Source organism: Jaculus jaculus, chromosome 8 (genome assembly GCF_020740685.1).
Source record: "Jaculus jaculus isolate mJacJac1 chromosome 8, mJacJac1.mat.Y.cur, whole genome shotgun sequence".
Lineage (NCBI taxonomy): Eukaryota > Metazoa > Chordata > Mammalia > Rodentia > Dipodidae > Jaculus > Jaculus jaculus.
The window spans coordinates 45,826,685-45,849,309 of NC_059109.1; the positions used below are offsets into that span (position 1 = coordinate 45,826,685).

At 39.4% G+C, this 22,625-nt stretch overlaps 1 protein-coding gene across 4 annotated transcripts in view; it reads right to left on the reverse strand.

Moving 5' to 3' along the window:
* Positions 1–594: 594 nt before the first annotated feature.
* Hipk3 (homeodomain interacting protein kinase 3) overlaps positions 595–22,625 on the reverse strand; it is a 108,266-nt gene continuing 86,235 nt past the window's right edge. For all 4 annotated transcript variants that reach the window (XM_045155831.1, XM_045155833.1, XM_004660833.2 and 1 more), the window contains exons 3-16: positions 21,907–22,030; positions 17,055–17,174; positions 16,347–16,433; positions 15,367–15,551; positions 13,097–13,250; positions 11,741–11,864; positions 11,093–11,214; positions 10,713–10,837; positions 10,452–10,613; positions 9,662–9,958; positions 9,226–9,366; positions 7,673–7,908; positions 6,711–6,838; positions 595–4,538 (exon numbers count right to left, since the gene is read on the reverse strand). In XM_045155831.1, the coding sequence (XP_045011766.1) occupies positions 4,062–4,538; positions 6,711–6,838; positions 7,673–7,908; positions 9,226–9,366; positions 9,662–9,958; positions 10,452–10,613; positions 10,713–10,837; positions 11,093–11,214; positions 11,741–11,864; positions 13,097–13,250; positions 15,367–15,551; positions 16,347–16,433; positions 17,055–17,174; positions 21,907–22,030 (2,482 nt within the window). In that variant the 3' untranslated portion in view covers positions 595–4,061. The remainder of the gene's footprint in view (positions 4,539–6,710; positions 6,839–7,672; positions 7,909–9,225; positions 9,367–9,661; positions 9,959–10,451; positions 10,614–10,712; positions 10,838–11,092; positions 11,215–11,740; positions 11,865–13,096; positions 13,251–15,366; positions 15,552–16,346; positions 16,434–17,054; positions 17,175–21,906; positions 22,031–22,625) is intronic.

Here is a 22,625-nt window from a genome sequence, read left to right on the forward strand (position 1 = left end):
AACTTCATTCTTTCTTCATCCATGCACATGTCCCTCAAAAAAATATTTGAGAAAACCAAATATTCAAGGAAAATGGGCCATCGCAAAGCTATGTCGCAGGTACTTGAGGGACACTGCATGACACTTCAGTTTAAAGAACAGTAGAGCTGGGCGTGCTGGCGCACACCTTTAATCCCAGCACTCTGGAGGCAGAGGTAGGAGGATCACTGTGAGTTCAAGGCCACCTTGAGACTACATAGTGAATTCCAGGTCAGCCTGGACTAGTACAAAACCCTACCTTGAAAAACAAAACAAAACAAAACAAAACAAAAAGAACCGTAGAAAGTTGACTGTGGTTTATCTGTCCAAACTCATCAGACTAGACTGATATCCAAGTGGCAAGCTTAGTGCTTGATGGGGAACAGGGCATTCGGTGTGTGACTTTAGGAAAGCTATCTAAGCGTTTTGAGCCTAGGCCCTCATTCATGTACCAAAAATACTACCCCCACCTCACAAGGTGGCTCTGCATGGTAAACGAAATACCACTGATTAGATAATATCAACCCATATTCTACCCTTAGGTAGCCCTGAGATGGAAAAAAAGTCAGCAAGCTGTTTGCTGCAATATATATATTTTAATTCAAAGTGAATCAACAGTAATACACCATAAATTCTTATTTTGACACTCACCAAAATAGTCACCTGGAAAACCCGCTTTTTGTGACAAAGTACAGAAGGCTTGGTCACATTTAAATCACTGAGAACTAGAGAGAAATACTATCGCAAACTGTAATAGACATTACATCCATAAAAATTTTCCCAGTCCTTATTGTAATATTGCACAGTGCAATTGCTACATGGCAAACTAGTGTAGCAGAGAAGTCAAAGCAAAACAAACGGATCAATGAAGAAAGCCACAAGAGTAAAACTGTTAAAACAGTCAACAGTTCAAACTAGGTAATCAAATCTATATCATTGGGATCATTAAAACAAATCTTCCTACACCTTGCAGTGTATGATTTAACTTTTACTTAACATAAACCAAGTTTAAAATTAGCAATAGAAATTTAAAATATGAAAAAGTTTTGCTAATATAGTAATATTTAATTAATATCCTAAAGAGAAAAAAAACTAAATATTAGGATAACTGATAAAATTAAGTTGTAAATTAAAATAGCACACAAATATGCAAGTTGGATATCATGCAGTGTTTTATTTAAGGGAACATTAAAACAAAACAAAACAAAACAAAAAACCCTAATAGAATGGTCTTAAATGGGATATAAATCCAGATTCCTTTGTCAATATACGAAAATTGAACTTTAGCAAGATTTTGAAGTTTTAATTTTTAAACATATTAAAAACTCCATGATTGGAACTAATTCAGAGCAATGCTCCTAAGTGTGATATGACTTAACCAAGCACTATGCTGCACGGAAATGCTGGCCTTCACCATTACTGTCCAGTGAACAAGACTACTCCAGCCATGCAATGTCAACACAGAGAGTACTTCTGGGATAAGGACCACAACCCCAAACCAGAGCAACCTGCGCTGGGGTTCCTGCTCCTGCGCTCACACAGCCTGTGCTGGGGTCACTCCTGTGTTCACACAGCCAGTCTTTTCTACTTGGGGTTTCTGAGACATCCATTGCTAGCACTGCATCTCTCCCAAGACGTGAGCAGGTACTGGTAACCTGCTAGACCATATAAATAAAATTAGAAGGCTGTGGAGGGCAGCAAATTTACTTAAATAGTGACTCCATAAATGTGTCATCTGTAAATAATCCTTTAAAATAATCTTCATCTATGCCTTTTTGTGTATTATATAAATTTCTATTTATATAAAATGCATAGAATTCATTACTAAAAACACTGAAATTTATGGGGAAAATCAAGTCCTTCATTTTCAGTGTGACTAAAAATGTACTGCTGGTTTTGATTTTATGATCTAATACTGTAATTTTTAAAATCGACTTCAGGCACATGTATGTCACTGATTGTTAAATAAAACACTGCTTGTGTTAATATAGTCAAGGAAAATGTATCCATGGTTAGCTTATTGTCAGTGCTCTAGTAGGGCTGTACTAGTGGTATGGAGTTCATTTACTAAAGAAATGCTGTACTGCCAAAACATTTGGAGTTTTACCCTCAAATGCTTTATACTGCTGATTCCAGTAAATGCTATAAGATTCTATTCCAGATTTTTAAGGAAAAAAAGTTAAGTCAAGCCTGCAAGATACAGCTTTCTCAAGTGTCTACAATGCCAGTATGAAAATAAAAAATTAAGTTACATTGATACATCCAAGTTTTATATGCAGTGATGAGCACAAACATTGACAGAGATAAAATACTGATGCAAATAACACACCCCAAAATAACATATGCAATTATTTTCCATCATTTACAATACAGTAGTTACAATGACACTCCAAACAAAAGCAAAGGAAAAAATCAAAACCCCAACTTCTATTTCATGTAATTAGACTTATACAGAAATTAGAAGGCTAAATAACAACTAGTTCATCACCTAATTTCACAGCTATCTGAAGTGGCAATCGTTATATAGCAGCTTATCTATAATACATTCAAGATAAATGATACAATTTATTACTTGCCGTAAGCTAAAACACAGCCTTGGTTTAATACCTTTCCTTAAATTCCACCTCTACACTACAATATACTTGAGGTCTATGCAAAAAGTAGCTACCTTTTATATAAGAAATGGATGATTAAGTCTTTGGTGCTGTAAAAGCAACTTCATTTAAACATCACCACCATCACCACCAAGGGGCGGGGGATAAGGGGAAAAACCCAATACACACTCCTAGGAAAAAAGCATGTAATTTCTGTCCCTGACGGAATGTATTAAATAAGCAAACACCACCAACAAGCAAAACAAGAACTACAATGTAAAAATATTTTTTAAAAAATAACCAAAAACCAAAACCCTCTCACATGCATAAATGAAAAATTGCACACAAAGAACTCACATCTTTTCAAGCTTCAATAGTAAATATTCTGCTACTAATTATTAAATACTGCATGGTCTGCCCAAGCTAAGATGAAACCACATCATGAATCAATAAGCATTTTGCGTTTTCTTTCATTATCTACTCAAAGTCATGCCTACTGCACCTCTAAACATTTTATTAAGTCCAATTATATAGCAAACACTCCCAAAATAAACTTAGATTGTATTGCAGTTTCACTTAACGGTATATAAAATGCTGTGCTGTGACAGTTATTGACTACCCATTAGTTATTGAATCAAGTTTTCTTAAGCACTACTAACCGCTTGCTTTTCTTGAAGCTAGATCATTCTGAAAAATCAGACAGCAGAATTCAGCTATAGCAAACATGCTGCCGTCATGAGGAAAAACAGCAACTATCTGAAATCATACCACACAAACCCAAAAACGAACTTACTCTACTGAAAGAAAACTAAAGAGTAGGTCTGAATTTTAAGTGCTGCAGTCCTCAACGTCTATAGATAGGTAATAACATTAACAACCTCAAATATTTAAGGCACTGTGTGGGAACGGTTTACAATGCAGCTGAGATTATTAGGACATTAAGAGCAAAGTCTAGGCAACATTTTGCCCATGCAAAAGACACATGCAATGTAAAGAATAGCTCAGTTTCTTAGGTTAAGTGACCCGACATTTACACACTAAGACACAGATAGTACAATTCACTCATATGCTGTAATTCTGACACATGTGCATCTGTTGCTCTAAGTCTATACACAGAATGGCTTCCCAAATGTGGACGTGTCTTGCACTAGTTAGAAGGCAATTTTATAAAAATAGCAGGAGCAAAACTGGACTTCTGCTCCCATAAGTCACCTGTCTAAAGTTACTACGTAAGAAGATAACATGACCAAAGACAAGTTATACCAAATGTGCAAAACACATTAAAAGTGAGATTTTTTTTTAAAGCTCAAAGTTGTTTAAATTGCACCCAAGTCTACATGATTCAAAAATAATTTTCTTGTGCCATGGCTAATATTTATTAAATACCATGTCTTTATTTTTAATCAAATGTTTGCATCATCGAGCTTCCTCAATATACTGTCTGAGTTTTCACATATACGGATACTGGCTGAGCTTTGTTGGACTCAGAGGAAATCCGGCATATGCAGGTGATGCTGCAATGTAAGGGTGTGGTGGGAAGATTGCTTTGTACTGAGTCTGATGGATGGTCGGGGATGGTAACAGACGGGGATTTATGCCCACTGGGACTTGGTGAACTATGCCACTAGGATGGGAGATGTTGTAGGTTGGATGCTGTAACATAGGTCTTGAGGTACATGGAGAGGCTAGGAGGTGGGCCACTGGCGCGGCACTACTGAGGGTGGCTGATGACGGGTATGGAAGCAGAGTAGGCTGTCCTCCGAGGTGCGTAGTTCCAGCCAGATGCGCATGTACTGCTGTGTGGTTAGGACTCCCATGAGAAAGAGTGAATGGATTACTGGGAACACTAGTAGGGATATAGGCTTGCTGTCTTCGATGCCCAAAGTTTCCATTCCACTCTTGGTGCCCAGATCCAAAGTGCTGAACCTAATCACAAAGAAAAAGATGGCTGAATGACATATTGTGTAAAACCAAAGTAAAAGACAGGAACTGCAACTGACAGCTCATAGTAGACCTCTCAGAACTCGAGTTTCTATTATAGAGAGGAATGTACATTAGCATTAACATCTTCAAATTATTGCAATATCAACATAGCCACTACTTCTAGTATTATTGCCATCCTCATTACTAAAAGCTGTAACTCACACACTACTTATTGTTTCCCTCCCTTCCCTTCCCTTCTTTTTCTTCCTTCTTTTCTTTCCTTCTTTCAACAAGGCAGGGTCTCACATTACCATCCTCATTACTAAACTTATACATACTAAACTTATACATTACTAAGTGTTTTCTCCCTTCCCTTCCCTTCCCTTCTCTCCCCTTCCCTTCTCTCCCCTTCCCTCCCCTCCCCTCCCCTCCCCTCCCCTCCCTTCCCTTCCCTTCCCCTTCTTTCCTTTCCTTTTCTCTTCTTTCCTTCCTTCCTTCTTTTCTTTCTTTCTTTTAACAAAGCAGGGTCTCACTATAGCCCTGGCTGACCTCAAACTCACAGCAATCCTTCTACCTCAGCCTCCTGAGTACTGGGATTAAAGATGTGAGCCACCATGCCCAGTTCCTAAGCTAACATATACACACTTATTTATTTATGTATGTATTTATTTATACAACCTTATTAAATTCCAAAACATTCCCATGGCAGAATTATCATTTCCATTAACTCTGTTCCAAATCATTTGAAGAGACCTGGCTATGTTAATTTATATAGGCTATGGTAAAACCAGGATTTGAAGCCAGTTTTTTTTTTCCCCATTACCTATGATATTTTTCCCCTAGTAGAACACAACTGCAAACAGTGTTGAATAGATGGAAATTGCCCACTAAGATCAAACGATCACCTCTATGAACAACCAAGAAATATAGGGACCCAGCTGGGGATGGTGATGCATTACTACAACTCGAACACTTGGGAAGTAGAGACAAGGGGATCTCTCCAGTTTGAAATCATGGGCTACAAAGTTCCAGGTCAGCCTAAACTACACAGTTGAGACCCTGTCTCAACACACACACACCCAAAACCCAAAATATAAATGTTGGCAGCATATGTTATTATTTAAATTACACTAAAATGTTCTCAGAGAATCCAAGAACCCAAAGAAAACAACAAGTTCTATAGATAATTGGCTTAGTTATCCTATTGGGCAAGTTACTTTTTAGTCATTTGGACAATAAAAAGAAAAAAAAAAAAAAGAGAGAGAAAATTAGCCAGGCATGGCAGCACACACTTTTGATCCTAGCACTCAGGAGACAGAGGTAGGAGGATGGAGTTCAAGGCCACTCTGAGACTACCTAGTGAATTCCAGGTCAACCTGGGCTAGAGTGAGACCCTAGCTCAAAAAACAACAAAAAACAGAGAGAGAGAGAGAAAGTATGGGTGGTGGTGAAATTATTAAAACTAAGGTGGAGGCTGGAGAGATGGCTTAGTGGTTAAGCGCTTGCCTGTGAAACCTAAGTATCCCGGTTTGAGGCTCGATTCCTCAGATTCCCCAGGACCCATGTTAGCCAGATGCACAAGGGGGTGCATGCATCTGGAGTTCGTTTACAGTGGCTGGAGGCCCTGGCCTGCCTATTCTCTCTCTATCTGCCTCTTTCTCTCTCTGTCGCTCTCAAATAAATAAATAAAAATAAACAACAACAAAAAAACTAAGGTGGGCCAGAGAGATGGCTTAGTGGTTAACGCATTTGCCTGTGAAGCCAAAGGACCCAGGTTCAATTCCCCAGGACCCACATAAACCAAATGCACAAGGGGCACATGCATCTGGATTCATTTGCAGTGGCTGGAGGCTCTGGTGTGCCCATTCTATCTCTGTCTGTCTCTCTCTATCTCTCTCTCTCTGCTTGCAAATAAATAAGTAAGTAAATAAACCAACTAAGGTTTAGGTCTTAAAAAAAATTTTTTTTTTCAAAATTACAAAAAGGAAACTTGCAGCCTGGCACAGTGTTGCACACCTGAATCCCAGCACTCAGGAGGAGAAAGCAGGAGAATCTGAGGTTCAAGGTCATTCTTAGCTACATAGCAAGGTCAAGATTAGCCTATGCTACATGAGACTCTGTCTCAAAAAATAAAATACTAAAATACATACTTAAACTTGAATCACAAAGACTCACCTGACTGAAGTTCAAATGCTGCTGCTGGAATGCTGATGTTAATTTTTGATGACGACTACCCATGGCAGAAGGCTGGTTTGATCTTCCAGGGGCAGATCGTCCTTTTACTAATGGCTGGCATGTAGAATCTGGCAATAGTAACCAGAATGAATAAATGAATGGAGAGAGCTGGCACTTTTCCCTTTACTAAGAAAAAGCAGTAGCGTGCACCCTGTCTCAAGCAGTAAGGTGCAATGTGACTGAGAAAAGCTCCTATGTCAACCTCTGGTACCCATCTGCATGTGTACATACCCACCTGCACACTCATGTGGACCATATACATATGAACACGCATGCACATATTTCTAAACACCAAGCAGAAAAGAGTTTACAGTGATTTAATAAGCTTGAAATTAAATTTTAAAAATAAAGCTTGTGGTTTTCATCTAAGCATTAGATGACATTTGAAGAAATTATCTTCTCTATAACAAGGTCAGATGGAAATTCAAAGATTTTTATGCATTATTATAAATAATTTGTGAGGGGTTTTTGTTTGTTTTTGGCTTTTCAAGGTGGGGTCTCATTCCAGGCCAGGCTGACCTGGAATTCACTATGTAGTCTCAGGGTGGTCTCGAACTCACAGCGATCCTCTTACCTCTGCCTCCTGAGTATCAGGATCAAAGGGGTGCACCACCATGCCTGGCCCGTCTCCCCGCCCCCTCTCTCTCTCCCTCTCCCTCTCTCTCTCTCTCTCTCTCTCTCTCTCTCTCATCAACGTATGGTCTGACTCTAACCCAGGCTGATCTGGAACTCACTCTGTAGTCCCAGGCTTGCCTTGAACTCACAATGATCCTCCTACCTGTACATCCAGAGTGCTGGGATTAAAAACATGCACTACCATGCCCAGCCAAAGAAGATAATCCTGTTTACTGATGTTCTTAAATGAATAATTTTATAGAACAGAGAAGTAGGACTTGGTTTACCTGTGTTGGCCATTTGCTGATCGGCTTTTAATCCACTCTCTATTCCCATTGGTGGCACAACAACAGTGCAAACAGCTGGCTTGGCTTCCGAGTCAGCACAAGTTACCAGTTCTGTGTCCTGACGAGTGTCCTCAGCAAAATTGCTCTCTGCAAACGGACTGTCGTGCCCAGAAGAGTCAGATGTTGGAGAGCCATCCACAGTGTCACAACCACTTTCTTGTTCATCATCTGACATACTACAACAGGAAAGCATTTTGACAATTTTTCCACCATTAATTCTAATTTGAGCTGAGTAATACTCAGCCTCCAGAACATTGAAAAGAATCTTACCCAGTTATTTTGTACGTAATTATTCCTTTTCCATTGACCAATACACTCCCCCCACCAGTTTTTTTTTAACTATTTTATTTATTTACTTATTTGACAGAGAAAGAGCGGGGAGAGAGAGAGAGAGAATGGGCACTGTAAACAAACTCCAGATGCATGTGCTCCCTTCTGCATCTGGCTAACATGGGCCATGGGGAATCAAACCTGGGTCCTTTGGCTTTGCAGGCAAACGCCTCAACCACTAAGCCATCCCTCCAGTTCACACACAGTCTAGACTGACTTTGAACTTACTCTATAGTCCTGACCTCAAACTCATAGCAATCCTCCTATCTCAGCCTCCTGAATGCTGGATTAAAGGTATGAGCCATGATACCTGGCTTCAATGTTAATTTTTTTCACAGAATTTCTAGGCCCTTGATTTCATTCTCTATTCAAATTGATAAACCTAATTCTGCCTTATTTCAGGAATATCATTTTGTTAATTATTTCTCCTTTTCCTTCCTATTTGGTCTATATTAGTAGCTCATAAAATTCTTTGTAATTCTTCAAGAATTATAGATAATTAAGATGAAATACACAAACATACAAGCATGGGGTTTGGCTACTTCAGATTCAGTTAAGGTTAGTGTGTGTGCCATTCTCAAGATCTTCCTGACCTTTCTATATGCATTCCAGAATCCCAAGTTTCTCTTCTGACTTTCTCAGACTCTGACAAGGTCTTGCTCCTTGGGATTTCTAAATCATTTTTTGTTTTAATTGGTTATTTCATTCTAAACCACTTGAGCATCTCTTTTTATATGGAATTCACTCTGACTCAAACTCACAAGATCATCCTACCTCAGCCTCCCAAGTGCTGGGATTAAAGGTGTGTACCACCATGCCCAGCCTTAATTTTTTTCCTAAGTTTTTTAATTAGAGCTACTGATACAGTTCAAAATTTGCATTGAAGCTGGATGTGGTGGTGCTCACCTTTAGTCAGCACTCCGGAGGCAGAGGTAGGAGGATCACTGAGTTCAAGGCCAGCCTGAGACTACATAGTGAATTCTAGGTCAGCCTGGGCTAGACTGAAAGCCTACCTTGAAAAAACAAAAAGAAAAATTGTGTTCAACAGAAAAGTCACTGAGGTAAACTGGCAGATGTTTACTAATTTACATTCAACATGAAGACATCACAGGCTTTTTAGAAGACTTAATATTTACTGTATTCTAGCAGTGAAATTCCTTTACCTGTTCGGTCTTTTGCAAGGGGATGGGCTAGACTGTCCTGAGCTGCTGGTGCTCAGGGTACTGTCTGGACTACTCAGGGAACACATCCGATCAATATTCAAAGTGCTCTGGCAAGCCTCACAATCTAGACTGCCTTTACATCTGGTGGAAAGAGAAGGGAACATGTTCAAAACAAGAAGATATTCTCAAAGCAGCCAAAATTCATGCTCTTTATTTAAAGGTAGGTAACAGTTCAGAATGAGCTACAAGAACCATAAAATGCTATATTCACCATGCCAAACACTACTTAGGAAATGTCCTCTATGTAGAACCTGATGAATTCATCTGAAGGCTTTACTCCCAAGGGCTTTGACAAGGAGTAAATCACAAAGACTTGGCTTTTGGAACTTCAGAGGACACTGCCATCATACCTGACAGATGAGCATTTGGCACTTACTCTCTGAGTGAATGTCGTGGTGATGTCTCTTCATCATCAGTGTCACTACTAATAGTGATCACACTCACTGCAGGACTTGGGGAGTCAGCGATGATGATGGTTTGCCGCTGTTTGTCTGAAACCGATGAATCAGAGTGCTGTCTTATAGATGCTTCACAACAGTTTCTTGCCTCTCCTTCTGAGCTGTGATTGTCCTGTGTTTCTATGCAACTTAGTTCTTCGACATCCTTCCCATTTATTATCTTTGGAGAAATAAATGTTGAATGTGGAATATTGGTATTCTGTAATGAGTTACTCCTGCAACCAAAGGAATAATTTGTAATTTCTATAATCAAAATATGGAAATGGCATTTTTCTAAGATATTTTATAAAACTGAACAATGTCAACTTTCAATTGTTTGTGTATGTAAGACACTGACATATCATGAGTTTTATGAAATATAAAATATTATCTCATCATTGCAGTTGTGTTACATACATTTAGATGATCATTTTTGGTAGAGGTGATATCTGAGTGTCTACAGCTGCAACATTAGTTAATAAATCAAAAGGGCAATAAAGACAATCTTACCAACTGAAAGCATTTATTTCCTCTCTTCCTGGCTCCCATTCCATTAGTTTTACCAAAATACCTCTGAGAAATTAAGAAGGGAGCTCGCTTAGTTGTTTGCCGCAATGCTATCAAAGAGGTCATTTTGAATACAACAGAGTGACCCTTTAGTGCACATGCAAACTTCATTTTAAAGACTAGTTTTTAAGCTGCAGAGGAAAGTTAAGTACTAATACCAACCTGTTCTGGCACAGCTTATTTTTCTTGGTAGTAGCAGGTTGAGGCCAGACAACATGTGCGATGCCCACACTAATAGGCTGAGGAGCTGATAAAGTTATTTGATTGGTTAGAAGAGGTTGTGGCATCACCGAGTTGTAATGACTGCTGTGTGAAATAATTTTCCTACAGAGAAAATTCAGACAAATTAAATCTCTTCTTTGTGATCATCATCTTGAAGACTATTCGTAAGTATTCACAGATATACTTCTGGTTTGAACTTACCCCCAGTCTCTAAGCCTCTGCGAGCCAGCCATGCTCTCAGAAGGGAGTGATGCAGCAGCAGGAGCCATGGGCGGTACCTGCTGCCAGGCAGGCACCAGCATCTGCTGTGTTCTTCCAGACCACGTCTACAGCACCAAACAAAGCAATTCATCAAAAAAGCCTAAGTTACAATAATACAACTCAATTTCAGAGAAAGTTAAAGTAACCACTAACAGTTATATTAAATGCAATGACTACACCAAGGATTGGATCCCCATCAAGGTCACGCTCAACACTTTCCAGCAGCACAGGCTGACAGGTTACACATGGATCAGTGTTTGCATTTAACTGAAATGAGGAGACAGAGCACACATGCAAAAGCATACTGAGTAACAACCAACCTGAGAAAGAACTCCTGGTCGGATCTGCAGTGGCTGCATGGCTGGGGCCTGAGTTACAAGAGGAACTGTATTGTCCACCCTTATGGAGTAACTGGTAGGTTTACCATGTGCAGCAGGAATACCTGTGAAATAGAACAGTTATCCAATAGGAGAGAAAAAAATACCTTTCATAGATAAAGGCTTAAAACCTGATTGAGATTATAACTATTTCCTACATACAACTTTCATAAAACTGACAAAATAATCTGTTAGAAAAGAGGGCACCTTCTTTGTTGGTAAACCGTTCCCAAAATTACTGCCAAACTGCTATTCCTTCTGTTTTAAAACATAGGGCTATAGGCCAGCTGTGGTGGTGCCATGTGATTCATTTTGTTAATATAACTACAATGGATCACCAGTGAAGAAATGAGGATCACTGGCCTAAAGGCTATTGAAGAGCTTAAATTTAATGCAAATGTAGCCCTAACCTATGCAACATTCTTAGTCAATAGATGATGGAACTTTTTAAAAAGGCATGTATGTCTGCAATCCCAGCATTTGGGAGGCTGAAGCAGGTGGACTGTGAGTTCCAGAACAGCCTGGGCCACACATTGAGCCCTTGTTTTTAAAAAAATAAAAGCCTACATTAAAATGTAAATGAAAGCATACCTTGAATAGCTGGGGGACAGATGATCAGTGTCTGATGGAAGGCATCACCACAACCGAACTGTGCTGTTCCCGCCTGCAAAGGAATCCCATGGTGCACAACGGAATGAGCAGATGTGGTCAATGCCTGAAATTATCAATAGACCATGCCTTATTCAGGGTAGTCTTCCAATTGCTACAAATATGCTATATTAACAGAATCCACACACTTCTTAAAATCATAGTTCTGCAATAAAAATGAACCAAGGGGCTGGAGAGGTGGCTTAATGGTTAAATGCTTGCCTGTGAAGCCTAAGGACCCTGGTTCGAGGCTCAATTCCCCAGGACCCATGTTAGCCAGACGCACAAACAGGGCACATGCATCTGGAGTTTGTTTGCAGTGGCTGGAGGCCCTGGTGTGCCCATTCTCTCTCTCTCTCTCTCTCCCCCTCTCCCTCCTTCCCTTCCTCCCCCCCCCCCCTCTCACACACTTTCTCCGTCTATCGCTCTCCAAAAAAAAAAGAAAGAAACAAGAACCTAGGCATGGTGGGGGTATGCCTTTAATCCCAGTGCTTGGGAAGCCAAGGCAGGAGGAACACCATGAGTCCAGGTCAGCTTAGGCTACAGAGTGAGTTCCAAGTCAGCCTAGACTTGAGTACCTCAAAAAATAACAACAAAAAATTGAACCCAGAAAATGAAAACAAAAACAAACTAATCAAACTAAAACTTACTGTAACAACTCTACTTTTGATAGAATTATGGCAAAAGAAAAAAAAATAAAACAGCAGAGAAGGAAGATATTGAGACAATGAAAGAGGAAAAAAAATTTAAAAAAAACAAGTCAGGTATGTTCTACTTATTTTGAATGTAATACAATGGATATACTAAGTTCTCACACTATACCTTCTGCTAACATGGTTCTTCTATACTTTAAAAACAAAATAAGCAATCAAAAAGCTCTTTAAAAGCCGGGGTATGGTGGCGCACGCCTTTAATCCCAGCACTCGGGAGGCAGAGTTAGGAGGATCGCAGTGAGTTCAAGACCACAGTGAGACTACAGAGTGAATTCCAGGTCAGCCTGGGCTAGAGTGAGGTCATACCTTGGCGGGGGGGGGGGGGGGAGGTCTTTAAGAGTATAAAGGCCTGGGGACATGGCTCAGCAGTTAGAGGTGCTTGCTTGTAAAGCCTACGGCACTGGGTTTAATTCTCTAGTACCCACTTAAAGTCAGATATACAACACGGCACAAATATCTGGAGTTTCTTTGCAGTGTTTCTAAGAAGCCGTGCTGTGCTCATACAACTTTCTTCCTCTCTCTGTTTACAAATTAATAATTTTTTTTTAAAAAAGAGTAAAAAGTACCAAGTACTGTCATATCTTACCTGACCTCTCAATGTTGCAATTTTAGTAAAATTGGCCGTTAGTGTGGCAGTAGTACTTGAAGGTCTTAAAAGTGAAGTTTTGCTGCGATTACTTGTGTCACAGGGATTTGGGTGGGACTTACAAATCTCCATAATATGAAAACAGGACTTTACACTGCACAGGAAAAAGTTAAAGTTATTGTAATATAACTGTAAATGCTGACTAGTTAAAATTAACATACATTAACAAAATTTAGACAGAAAAGAATTCTGTGATTTACATTTTAAATATTTCTAATATTTTTAAACAGAAAAATCCTACTAAAATAACAAAGCAAATATAGATTAACAACTTTTTTTTTAGATAGCAAAGCAAAAGTAAACATTTTTTTGGTCAGCACACAGCATATAACCTTCTACTCTATATAATTTTTTTTCCTGTATTGTGTCTCCTATACCACCAAATTAATAGTACCAAGTATATCATTAACATACTATTTTTCATATAGTGGAAACCAAAAGGAGATTTTTGAAGTGTTTAGGAAAAATGCAATTGAGTCTTATAAAAATATCAATCTTAAGATCAGTTCTTAATATTGAATATTGATTGGGTCTTCATTTAGTCTTTTTTAACAGTAAATGAAGCTGTTTGAAGTCCCTTGGGGAATAATTAACTTTTTAGTTACCATACCAAGTAATAGGTTGCATTATGGCACTTTCATATATACAAGCCATTATACTTTGTTTTTATTTATCTCCATCTCTGCCCTCCCATATGCCCTCTGTTCCCCTCTTGCTAGTCTCCTTCCTCCCCCAAAATTGCCCTCCTTGGCTGTCATGTCATATGAAGTCCATTCCCCTCTCTTCTTCCCTTTCATGTTATTTTTCCCAACCTTTCATGCAACTCATTTACTTTCATTCCTGCCAACACATAAAAAAAGAAAAAAAAGAAAGGTTTGATCTGGGCACACCTTTAATCCCTGTACTCAGGAGGCAGAGGTTCGAGGATTGCCATGAGTTTGAGGCTACTCTAAGACTACATAGTGAATTCCAGGTCACCCTGGGCTACAGCAAGATCCTACCTCAAAAAGATAAATAAAATAAAAACAGGTCTGGTACTCCAAAAAAAAAAAAAAAAAATCAGATTTACCTAAGGAAAGTCTGACAAGGCCTTCAGAATGTGAGTATATTTTCTTCTCTACTAACCCATTAAAAACTCTCTTTTTCATGAGCGTGGTGACAGATGCTTTTAATCACAGCACTTGGGAGGCAAAGGGAGGAGGATTGATGGGAGTTTGGAGGCCAGCCTGGGACTACAGAGTAAGTTCCAGGCCAGACAGGGTAGAATGAGACCCTACTTAAAAAAAAAAAAAAAAAAAATCTCTTTTCCTTCCAGAATGGGGACAAAGAAAAGCAAAAGTTATACAGAAAAACAGAGTTGAGGGTCACAAAAGAGAATAGAACCTAAGGTCTGTTAAAACTGAAATGTAAGTTTTAAAAGGGGGGGGTGCAGGCTGGAGAGATTGCTTATCAGTTAAGGTGCTTGCCTGTGAAGCCTAAGGATGGGTTCCACTCTCCAGATCCCACATAAGCCAGATGCACAAAGGTGAGGCAAGCACAAGGTCATGCATGCCAAGTATGTGGCACAAGTGTCTGGAGTTTGATTACAGTGGCCCTACCAATTCTCTTTCTCTGTGTCTCTCTAAAAATAAAAATTAAATAAATGAAAAACTGAAATGTAACTTGGAAGAGAAAACTAATGTAACTTCCTTTTATACTTGTTTTATTTATTTATTTTTGGTTTTGTTTTGTTTTTTGTTTTTCAAGGTAGGGTCTTACTCTAGCCCAAGCTGACCTGGAATTCACTAGGTAGTCTCAGGGCAGCCTTGAACTCATGGCGATCCTCCTACCTGTGCTTCCGGAGTGCCACCACACCTGGCTCACTTCCTTTTATATGCCCTAGGTTGTTACAGCAAGAATGTCACGTCAGATGGAAAAAACTGGGGGTGGGCGAGGAGATTATGATCATGCTAGATTGTCTATTTGTATGAAAGTTGGCTCACCCCCCCCAAAAAAAAATGTTTAAGAAGGGAATATTTTCAGTATGACACTTGGGAGAAAGCAGCAGATTTGTGTTCTAATTCAACTATACCACATACTGGTCCATACAGTCTCTTCTGACTCCATTTACTTATACTTAATGAAGAAAAGTCATTTTTCTACACACTGTTGTGCTACAGACCTATTATTATTTTCTAGAAATCAAAATAAAAGAGTATAAAGCAACATACTGGCTACTATGAGGAAAATCTAGAAGATGTTTCATATTAACAAACGGATGGTTCAGAGTCTCGACTGGAGTAATTCTTAAATCCGCATCAATCAGCAACATTTTCTTCAACAGACTAACAAATTCTCGTCTATCAGCTTTCTCAGCCAAAAGATCACTTCCTTCCAAGTCCATCACTGTGTTCACCTAAAATATCAAACTTCAACTTATCAAATGGAAACAAGCATGGAGAACAGAGCACACTAATGATTTCACAGATTAAAAGGCAGAAGAAATAATTGAACTACAGTGATTCTGAAACAAAAAAGAACAGTTGACAGTCATCAATCCTCAAATTCTTTTAATGTACTAAAAAAAGAGGATTCAAAGCAGGGGGAATTGAAAAAGTATCTGCCTTCAATAACGTATGGGGTGGAGTAGAGGGGAGGAGTCTGCTTGAGGAGCCAGAGAGAGCTAGGCAGAGCAGAGGCTTCCCGTCAGCATGGGGTCTAAGGCAGTGTGAGGTCAACTCCCTCAGCCCTCAGCCCAGCCCTGGAAGGGGAGTGCTGGTGGTGTGTGCAAAAGCTAGAGTCACTGGGGCTCAGCAGAACAGCAAGCTCGGAATCAGGGACTCGATCTCAAGGAAACAAGCAGATGAGAGAAGGAGAGGGGAACACCCAACTTTCTCCTCTGGCCTCTGCATGCTTGCACGAGGGGTCTGCACACACACATGGGCATCCACCACAGACACGGTACATATATGACAGGCATGGGAAAAAAAATAAGTCTGCTTGACAGAAGTTTTCTCAACAGGGGAGGTAAATCAACATTTTGATAAGACAAATACAATTTGGCTGCTAGAAGTCTGAAAACTTGAGAATCCATTTAATCTAAAAAGCTAAGCACTATAGGCATTTAGAAAATGAGGAACGTTTTGGCCTCCTTGGCACTCAAGGATCATCTTAAGCACAGAGAACTAATAAATGTGACCACGGTACTCACATGCGCTATGTCATCCAGGCTGTTGAATATGTACTTTCTGGCTTCTTTAGACTTCATTCCTGTCTCTGCCTCATGCTCTTCAAGTGTCTTAATACATATAACACAGAGGAAAATAACATATTATTACTTTATTTTCTTTAATCCTGACACATTTAGTCTAATATTAAGTAATCAAGGACAAGTAGTTACAAAAGAGCAAGAGCAAATGTAGTTTGGGAAAGTATAAAAAACTAAAATGTGGAATGAGGTGCATACCTGGAATCCCAGCACTTGGGAGGCTGAGGCAGAAGGATCAAGTTGAAATCTACCTTAGCCTTAATAAAGCAAAACCCTTTCTCAAATAGAAAGAAATAAACACAGAGGCAGAGGGGAAGAGAAGAGAGGAGAGAGGAGGGGAAGAGAAGAGAGGAGAGGGAGGGGAAGAGAGGAGAGGTAGAAGAGAAACGAAAACTAAATGAGGTTCATCACAGAGAACTTACTGAACCCCAAAGACCTAAGCTAGATAGGAAGTAAGATATGACAGAGTGAAAAAGGTAAATGTATAATATAAATGTAGCTGCACACATAAGAGGCTAGAAGAATCATGCGTCAATTGTGTAGCTGGATTAGAGCATGAGCAACAAAATAAAAACAGGCATGGAAGGCATTAGCCAGGCATCAGACTTCTTAGCAAACTATTTTTCTAAAAATATGTTTCTAATGAATTACCTTTAATCTCCAACCAGAGTGAGACATATCTGTTTCTCTGCAAAAAAATCTTGTGGATTTTGTACCCACATTTAACAACTGCTCTCCTGGTATACCTTGAGTCTGAGAAATGTATCGAATCTGAAAAATAATTTTAAAAAAACAATTTATCTTTTCACATTATATCACACACTATACTAGATAGATGTCAGGTTAGGGATGAAACATACCATCTATATCCTCAATAAATTCAGTCAGGTGGGGAACATCCAAGGAAAGCACTGTTTTACAGTACCGCAACATTTTGCACACATCAAGAAAAGCCAAAGAAGGCAAAGCCAAAAGAAATGTAATCAGAATTCCTTGAGGAAAACCTGTTCTATACTTGTTAAAATTCTATATAAATATAGAAAATTATGAGGAAAAGGCTGACACATTTAAAGAGTGTAAGTACAGGACTGGGAAGCTGGCTCGGCAGTTAAAGGTGCCTGTTGCAAAGCCTGATAGTACAGGCTCAATTCGCTAGAACCCACATGTATATAACACAACCTGATGCAGAAAGTGGTGCAAGCATCTGAAGCTAGTTTGCACTGGCAAGAGGCCCTTCACATCTATTCTTTCTTTCTCTCTCTTTATCCTTGCAAGTAAATAAACTTAACAATATTTTTTAAAAGACTGGAAGTACAGAGGTTCACTAAGGGAAAAGTAGCAGGAAATGAAGTTGAGCTAGTAAAACATTAGTAACTTATTTTGTGGGGAGCAATACTGAGGATTGTACATTAGGCCAGTGCTCTACCACTGTGCTATATTTATTTAATCCTTTCTTTTTCTTTGCTTTTTTTCCCTTAATTTAATTTACTTGTAAGAAGAAAAAGGGAGAGAGGGAATAGACAGAGAGAAAATGGGCACACCAGGGCCTCTAGGCATTGCAAACGAACTCCAGATGATGTGCCCTTTGTGCATCTGGCTTACGTGGGCCCTAGGGAAATCAAACCTGGGTGCTTTGGCTTCACAGGCAAGTGCCTTAACCGCTAAGCTATCTTTCCAGCCCTACTTCTTTTTTTTTCAAGGTATAGTCTTCCTGTAGTCCAGGTTGACCTGGAATTTACTATGTAGTCTCAGGGTGGCCTCAATCTCATGGCAATCCTTCTATTTCTGCTTCCCAAGTGCTGGGATTAAAGCCACCACACTGGGCCAAGAATTTACATTTTTAAACTGATGTCCAAGAATAGGTAATGGATAAAGCCAGAAATGAAGGGGGTCTCAATGAGAAAGCAGAATAGGGCTAGAGATAAAGGTGAGCGTGACTGACTAGAACTATTCCCCAGGGAGCTTAGAGGGGGAACCTCTAGGAGTCAGTGACCTATGTATAGTTGTGTCTACACAGGAGGAGACATGATTACAGAGGAGCTCTCCCAAGGAGCAGACTATGAGCTCCAGGTCAGCCTGGGCTAGACCTTGCTCCTTTCCTATAGCCGAAATATGGGAAGAGAACAGCAATAGAGGGTGAAGGAATTTAAAAATTAACACAAACTGGGTGTGGTAAAGCATACCTCTAATCCCTGCATTTGGGAGGCAGAGGAAGGAGGATCACTATGGCCTGAGACTACATAGTGAATTCCAGATCAGCCTGGGCTAGAGTAAGACCCTACCTCAAAAAAAAAAAAAAAAAAAAAAAAAAATTAACACAAAGACTGAAAATTCCCTCTTCAAGGGCTAGACACCCATGGGGTAGGTGTGGTATCCAGAAGATAGTGTCACAAAAGGCCAATGAGCAAAGTGTGGCTATACCCTTTTACTTCCAATATTTTTTAAAAAATTTTTATTTTATTTACAAAAAATAAAAAATTTTATTTGCAAACAGAAACAGAGAGAGGAGGGAGAGAATATGGGTATGCTAGGGCCTCTTACCATAGCAAACGAATTAGAGATGCATGCATCTGGCTTTATGTGGGAACTGAGGAGTCAAAATTGGGCCATCAGAGTTTATAAGCAAGCTCCTTTAATCACTGGGCCATCTCCTCACCCCATGAACCTTTTATCCATACTGCCTTGGGAATATCATCCCCCATGAGGTAGTGTGAAGGTGGTGCACTATTAATGACTTCTAGAAACAGACGATAGGGAGGGAGGGAGGAAAAGAGGGAGGCTAGAAATGTAGCTCAGTGGCAGAGTACTTGCCTAACATGAGGCATCAAGTTCAACTGTTAGCACTAGAAAAAAAGATTACAAAATCTTTAGCCAGGCAGACTGGCACACATGTATGATCCCGGTACTTGGAAGGTGGAATCAGAAGAACCAGGAGTTCATGATCAGGCCTGTTACACAGAGTGTGAGACCAGTTTGGGCTATAAACAAAATAAAACAAAAAGTACCAATCCCCAGTTTGAAATATTTAAGTATATCAAGAAAGTCAATTATTGAACAGGAGAAATATAAGAGATGTAATATTCCACTAGTGATCTATCTTATCCTGAATGAGGTAAGCATAACCTAAGGAGATGAGGAAATTCTTGTAAACCAAACAATAACAGTTGTAAAAAAAAAAAAAAATACTCATGGTGAGCTGGGTGTGATGGTGCACACCTTTATTCCCAGGACTCAGCAGGCAGAGGTAGGAGGATCTCTGTGAGTTCAAGGCCAGCCTAGAACTACAGAGTGATTTCTATATCAGCCTGGTCTACAATGAGACCCTGTCTCAAAAAAACAAAACAAAGCAACAACAAATTCATGTAACAGGGCATGGTGTCTTATGCCTGTAGTCTCAACTCTTAGGAGGCTGCGATATGGGGCTTCTTGTGAGTCTGAGGCTATCCTGGGCCACACAGTGAATTCCAGGTCAGCCTGGCCTACAGTGTGGAATCCTGTCTCAAAAAAAAACAAAAAAACAGAAAGCCCCTAAGATTGAGAACAAAGTACAGGCACCCACATTTCTATTATTAATTTGCATTTATTAAATTTTGAATAATTATTCAAAATACTGTATGAAAACTACAGACACCATTGTTCTATATTCTTTGCAAGTAAAGAACATACATTCTGCAAATACCATTAATCTATATCAGGTTGGTTTGCACGTTTGTTTTTAACATCAGTTATAGACTTTAGTAAAACTGGGGGTTTGTCCAGGCTCAGTCTTTAAATTGCCATTGTGACAACGTAAACTCATTTGAGGGCAGAGGGGATGCCTCTATTTTCTTTCTTTTATATAATAAGAAGACAGTAGCTAATCTCTATAATTATTTTCTATACCAACATCAGCTGTCCAACACTATCATTGTGAAATCCAACTCCTCAGTATATCAGAAAATCAACTTGAAATTGCCACTAGATGGTGTCCTGCTCCACGGTACTATGTATTCCATACACTTATCCACAAAGCCACAAGTATATTTATTTCTAGCAGCTGACTAGTGCCTCGGTTTGGCACAGCTACGGGACTATGGGACTCTGAATGGATCACCAACGCTTTCAAAGCTAGCAAGTCTAACTTCTGCATCAAAGATAGAAGTTGAGTCAAGACATGAGGGAAGTGAGGACATATGGAAATTTTTACACAAACTACCTTTTAGAGGTATCCTGATTATGAAGGGGGGAAAGTAGACAACCTGACCTAAAGTCAAGTGTGATGGCACATGTCTTTAATCCCAGAACTTGGGAGGCAGAGGTAAGAGGATCACTGTGAGTCTGAGGACAGCCCAGGACTATAAAGTGAGTTCCAGGTCAACCCAGGCTAGAGTGAGACCCCACCCTGCAAAATCAAAAAAGAAAACTTGACCTAAAAAAGAACTTTTTGGGTAGAAACGCATGGGAAAATAAGAAATTAATAATAGTTCATATTAATAATTAAGGCTAAAATTACTTTTACAGTCATCTCAGGAACACATATGGCATCCAAATTAATTACCTCTCATTCTCTTTTGATATAGAAAAACCAAACACTGAGAATAAGAATCAAGGCACAACAGATCATATGATTATGACATGTGTGCCTAAAAATGTTCTCTTTTCTGTTATATTCTTTTTTTAAAATTTATTATTATTATTATTTATTTATTTGAGAGTAACAGAGACAGAGAGAAAGACAGATAGAGGGAAAGAGAGAGAATGGGCGTGCCAGGGCTTCCAGCCTCTGCAAACGAACTCCAGACGCGTGCGCCCCCTTGTGCATCTGGCTAACGTGGGCCCTGGGGAACCGAGCCTCGAACCGGGGTCCTTAGGCTTCACAGGCAAGTGTTTAACCGCTAAGCCATCTCTCCAGCCCATCTTTTCTGTTATATTCTTGACTGAATGTTGTATAGTGCTGAGCATACTGGCCTAAGTCTAGTTCCAGCAACTGTGAGACTGAGGCAAAAGAATCACACATTTTTGGCCAGCCTGAACTGGTAAGACCATGTCTCAAAAAAATGAAGAGAGCTGGGCGCAGTGGTGAATGCCTTTAATTCCAGTACTCAGGAGGCAGAGGGAAGAGGATTGCTGTGAGTTCGAGGACACTCTGAGGTTATATAGTGAATTCCAGGTCAGCCTGTACTAGAGTGAGACTCTACCTCTAAAAACAACAACAACAACAAAAATTGAAGAGACAAAAGTTAAATACTATATCAAATAGCAGTGGTAATTATCCAATGTAAAGGAAGAGGAGGTGGTGGAAGAATTAATTTCCACTGCTGTTTTGGGGCCTATGGATTATAACTTGGCTTATGAAAATTCACTTAAGCATTGTAAGTTTTAAAATCATGAACTAACATTAAGTGAACTTAAATTGTATAAAATCCCAGGGTTTCAATATCTGTAGAGCTATGCATTACTCACAGCCTATTATTATTCCTTACTTTCCACCAGTTCAACTAGATTGCTATGACAGTTCTGTTACCTGATCATACTCCAAGGCTCCTGGGTAGAGCGGCCATCCAAGGAATAATTCTGCAATCACACATCCCAATGACCACATGTCTATGGCTTCACAAAATGGCAACCCCAATATAATCTCTGGAGCTCTGAAATTTAAAAAAAAAAAAAAGTATATATTTCATTTTAAAGTATCTGATTTCATTGAACATCTAAGAAAAAGTTCTAAAATGGCAGAGAAACTACCTTGTTTAGATTAACTTTACTCTTTCAGAACTGTTTAAAAATAATCCAATAACCCTGAATTAAGGTAAAAATGCACTCTATCAGCACATCACTATGACAAGGCCTATTCATGGATCCTTCTCCCTTATAGGTTTCTCTTAACACAAAAATAAAAAAGAGAAAACATCATATTTTTCAGATTATGACCATCATGCTTGGGAAGTGTGACAGACAACTGGCAACCCTATTTTAAAAATGTACTCTAGGGGCTGGAGAGATTGATCAGTGGTTAAGGTGCTTGCCTGCAAAGCCTAAGGACCTGGGTTCAATTCCCTAGTACCTATGTAAAGCCAGTTACACAAGGTAGTGCATTCATCTGGAGTTCATCAGCAGAGGCTAGAGACCCTGGCACACCCATTCTCTCCCCAAACCTCAAATAAATAAAATTTTAAAAAATTATGAGAGAGAAAGAGTGAGCAAGAGAGAGAACTGGCATGCTCAGAGCCTCTAGTCAGTGCA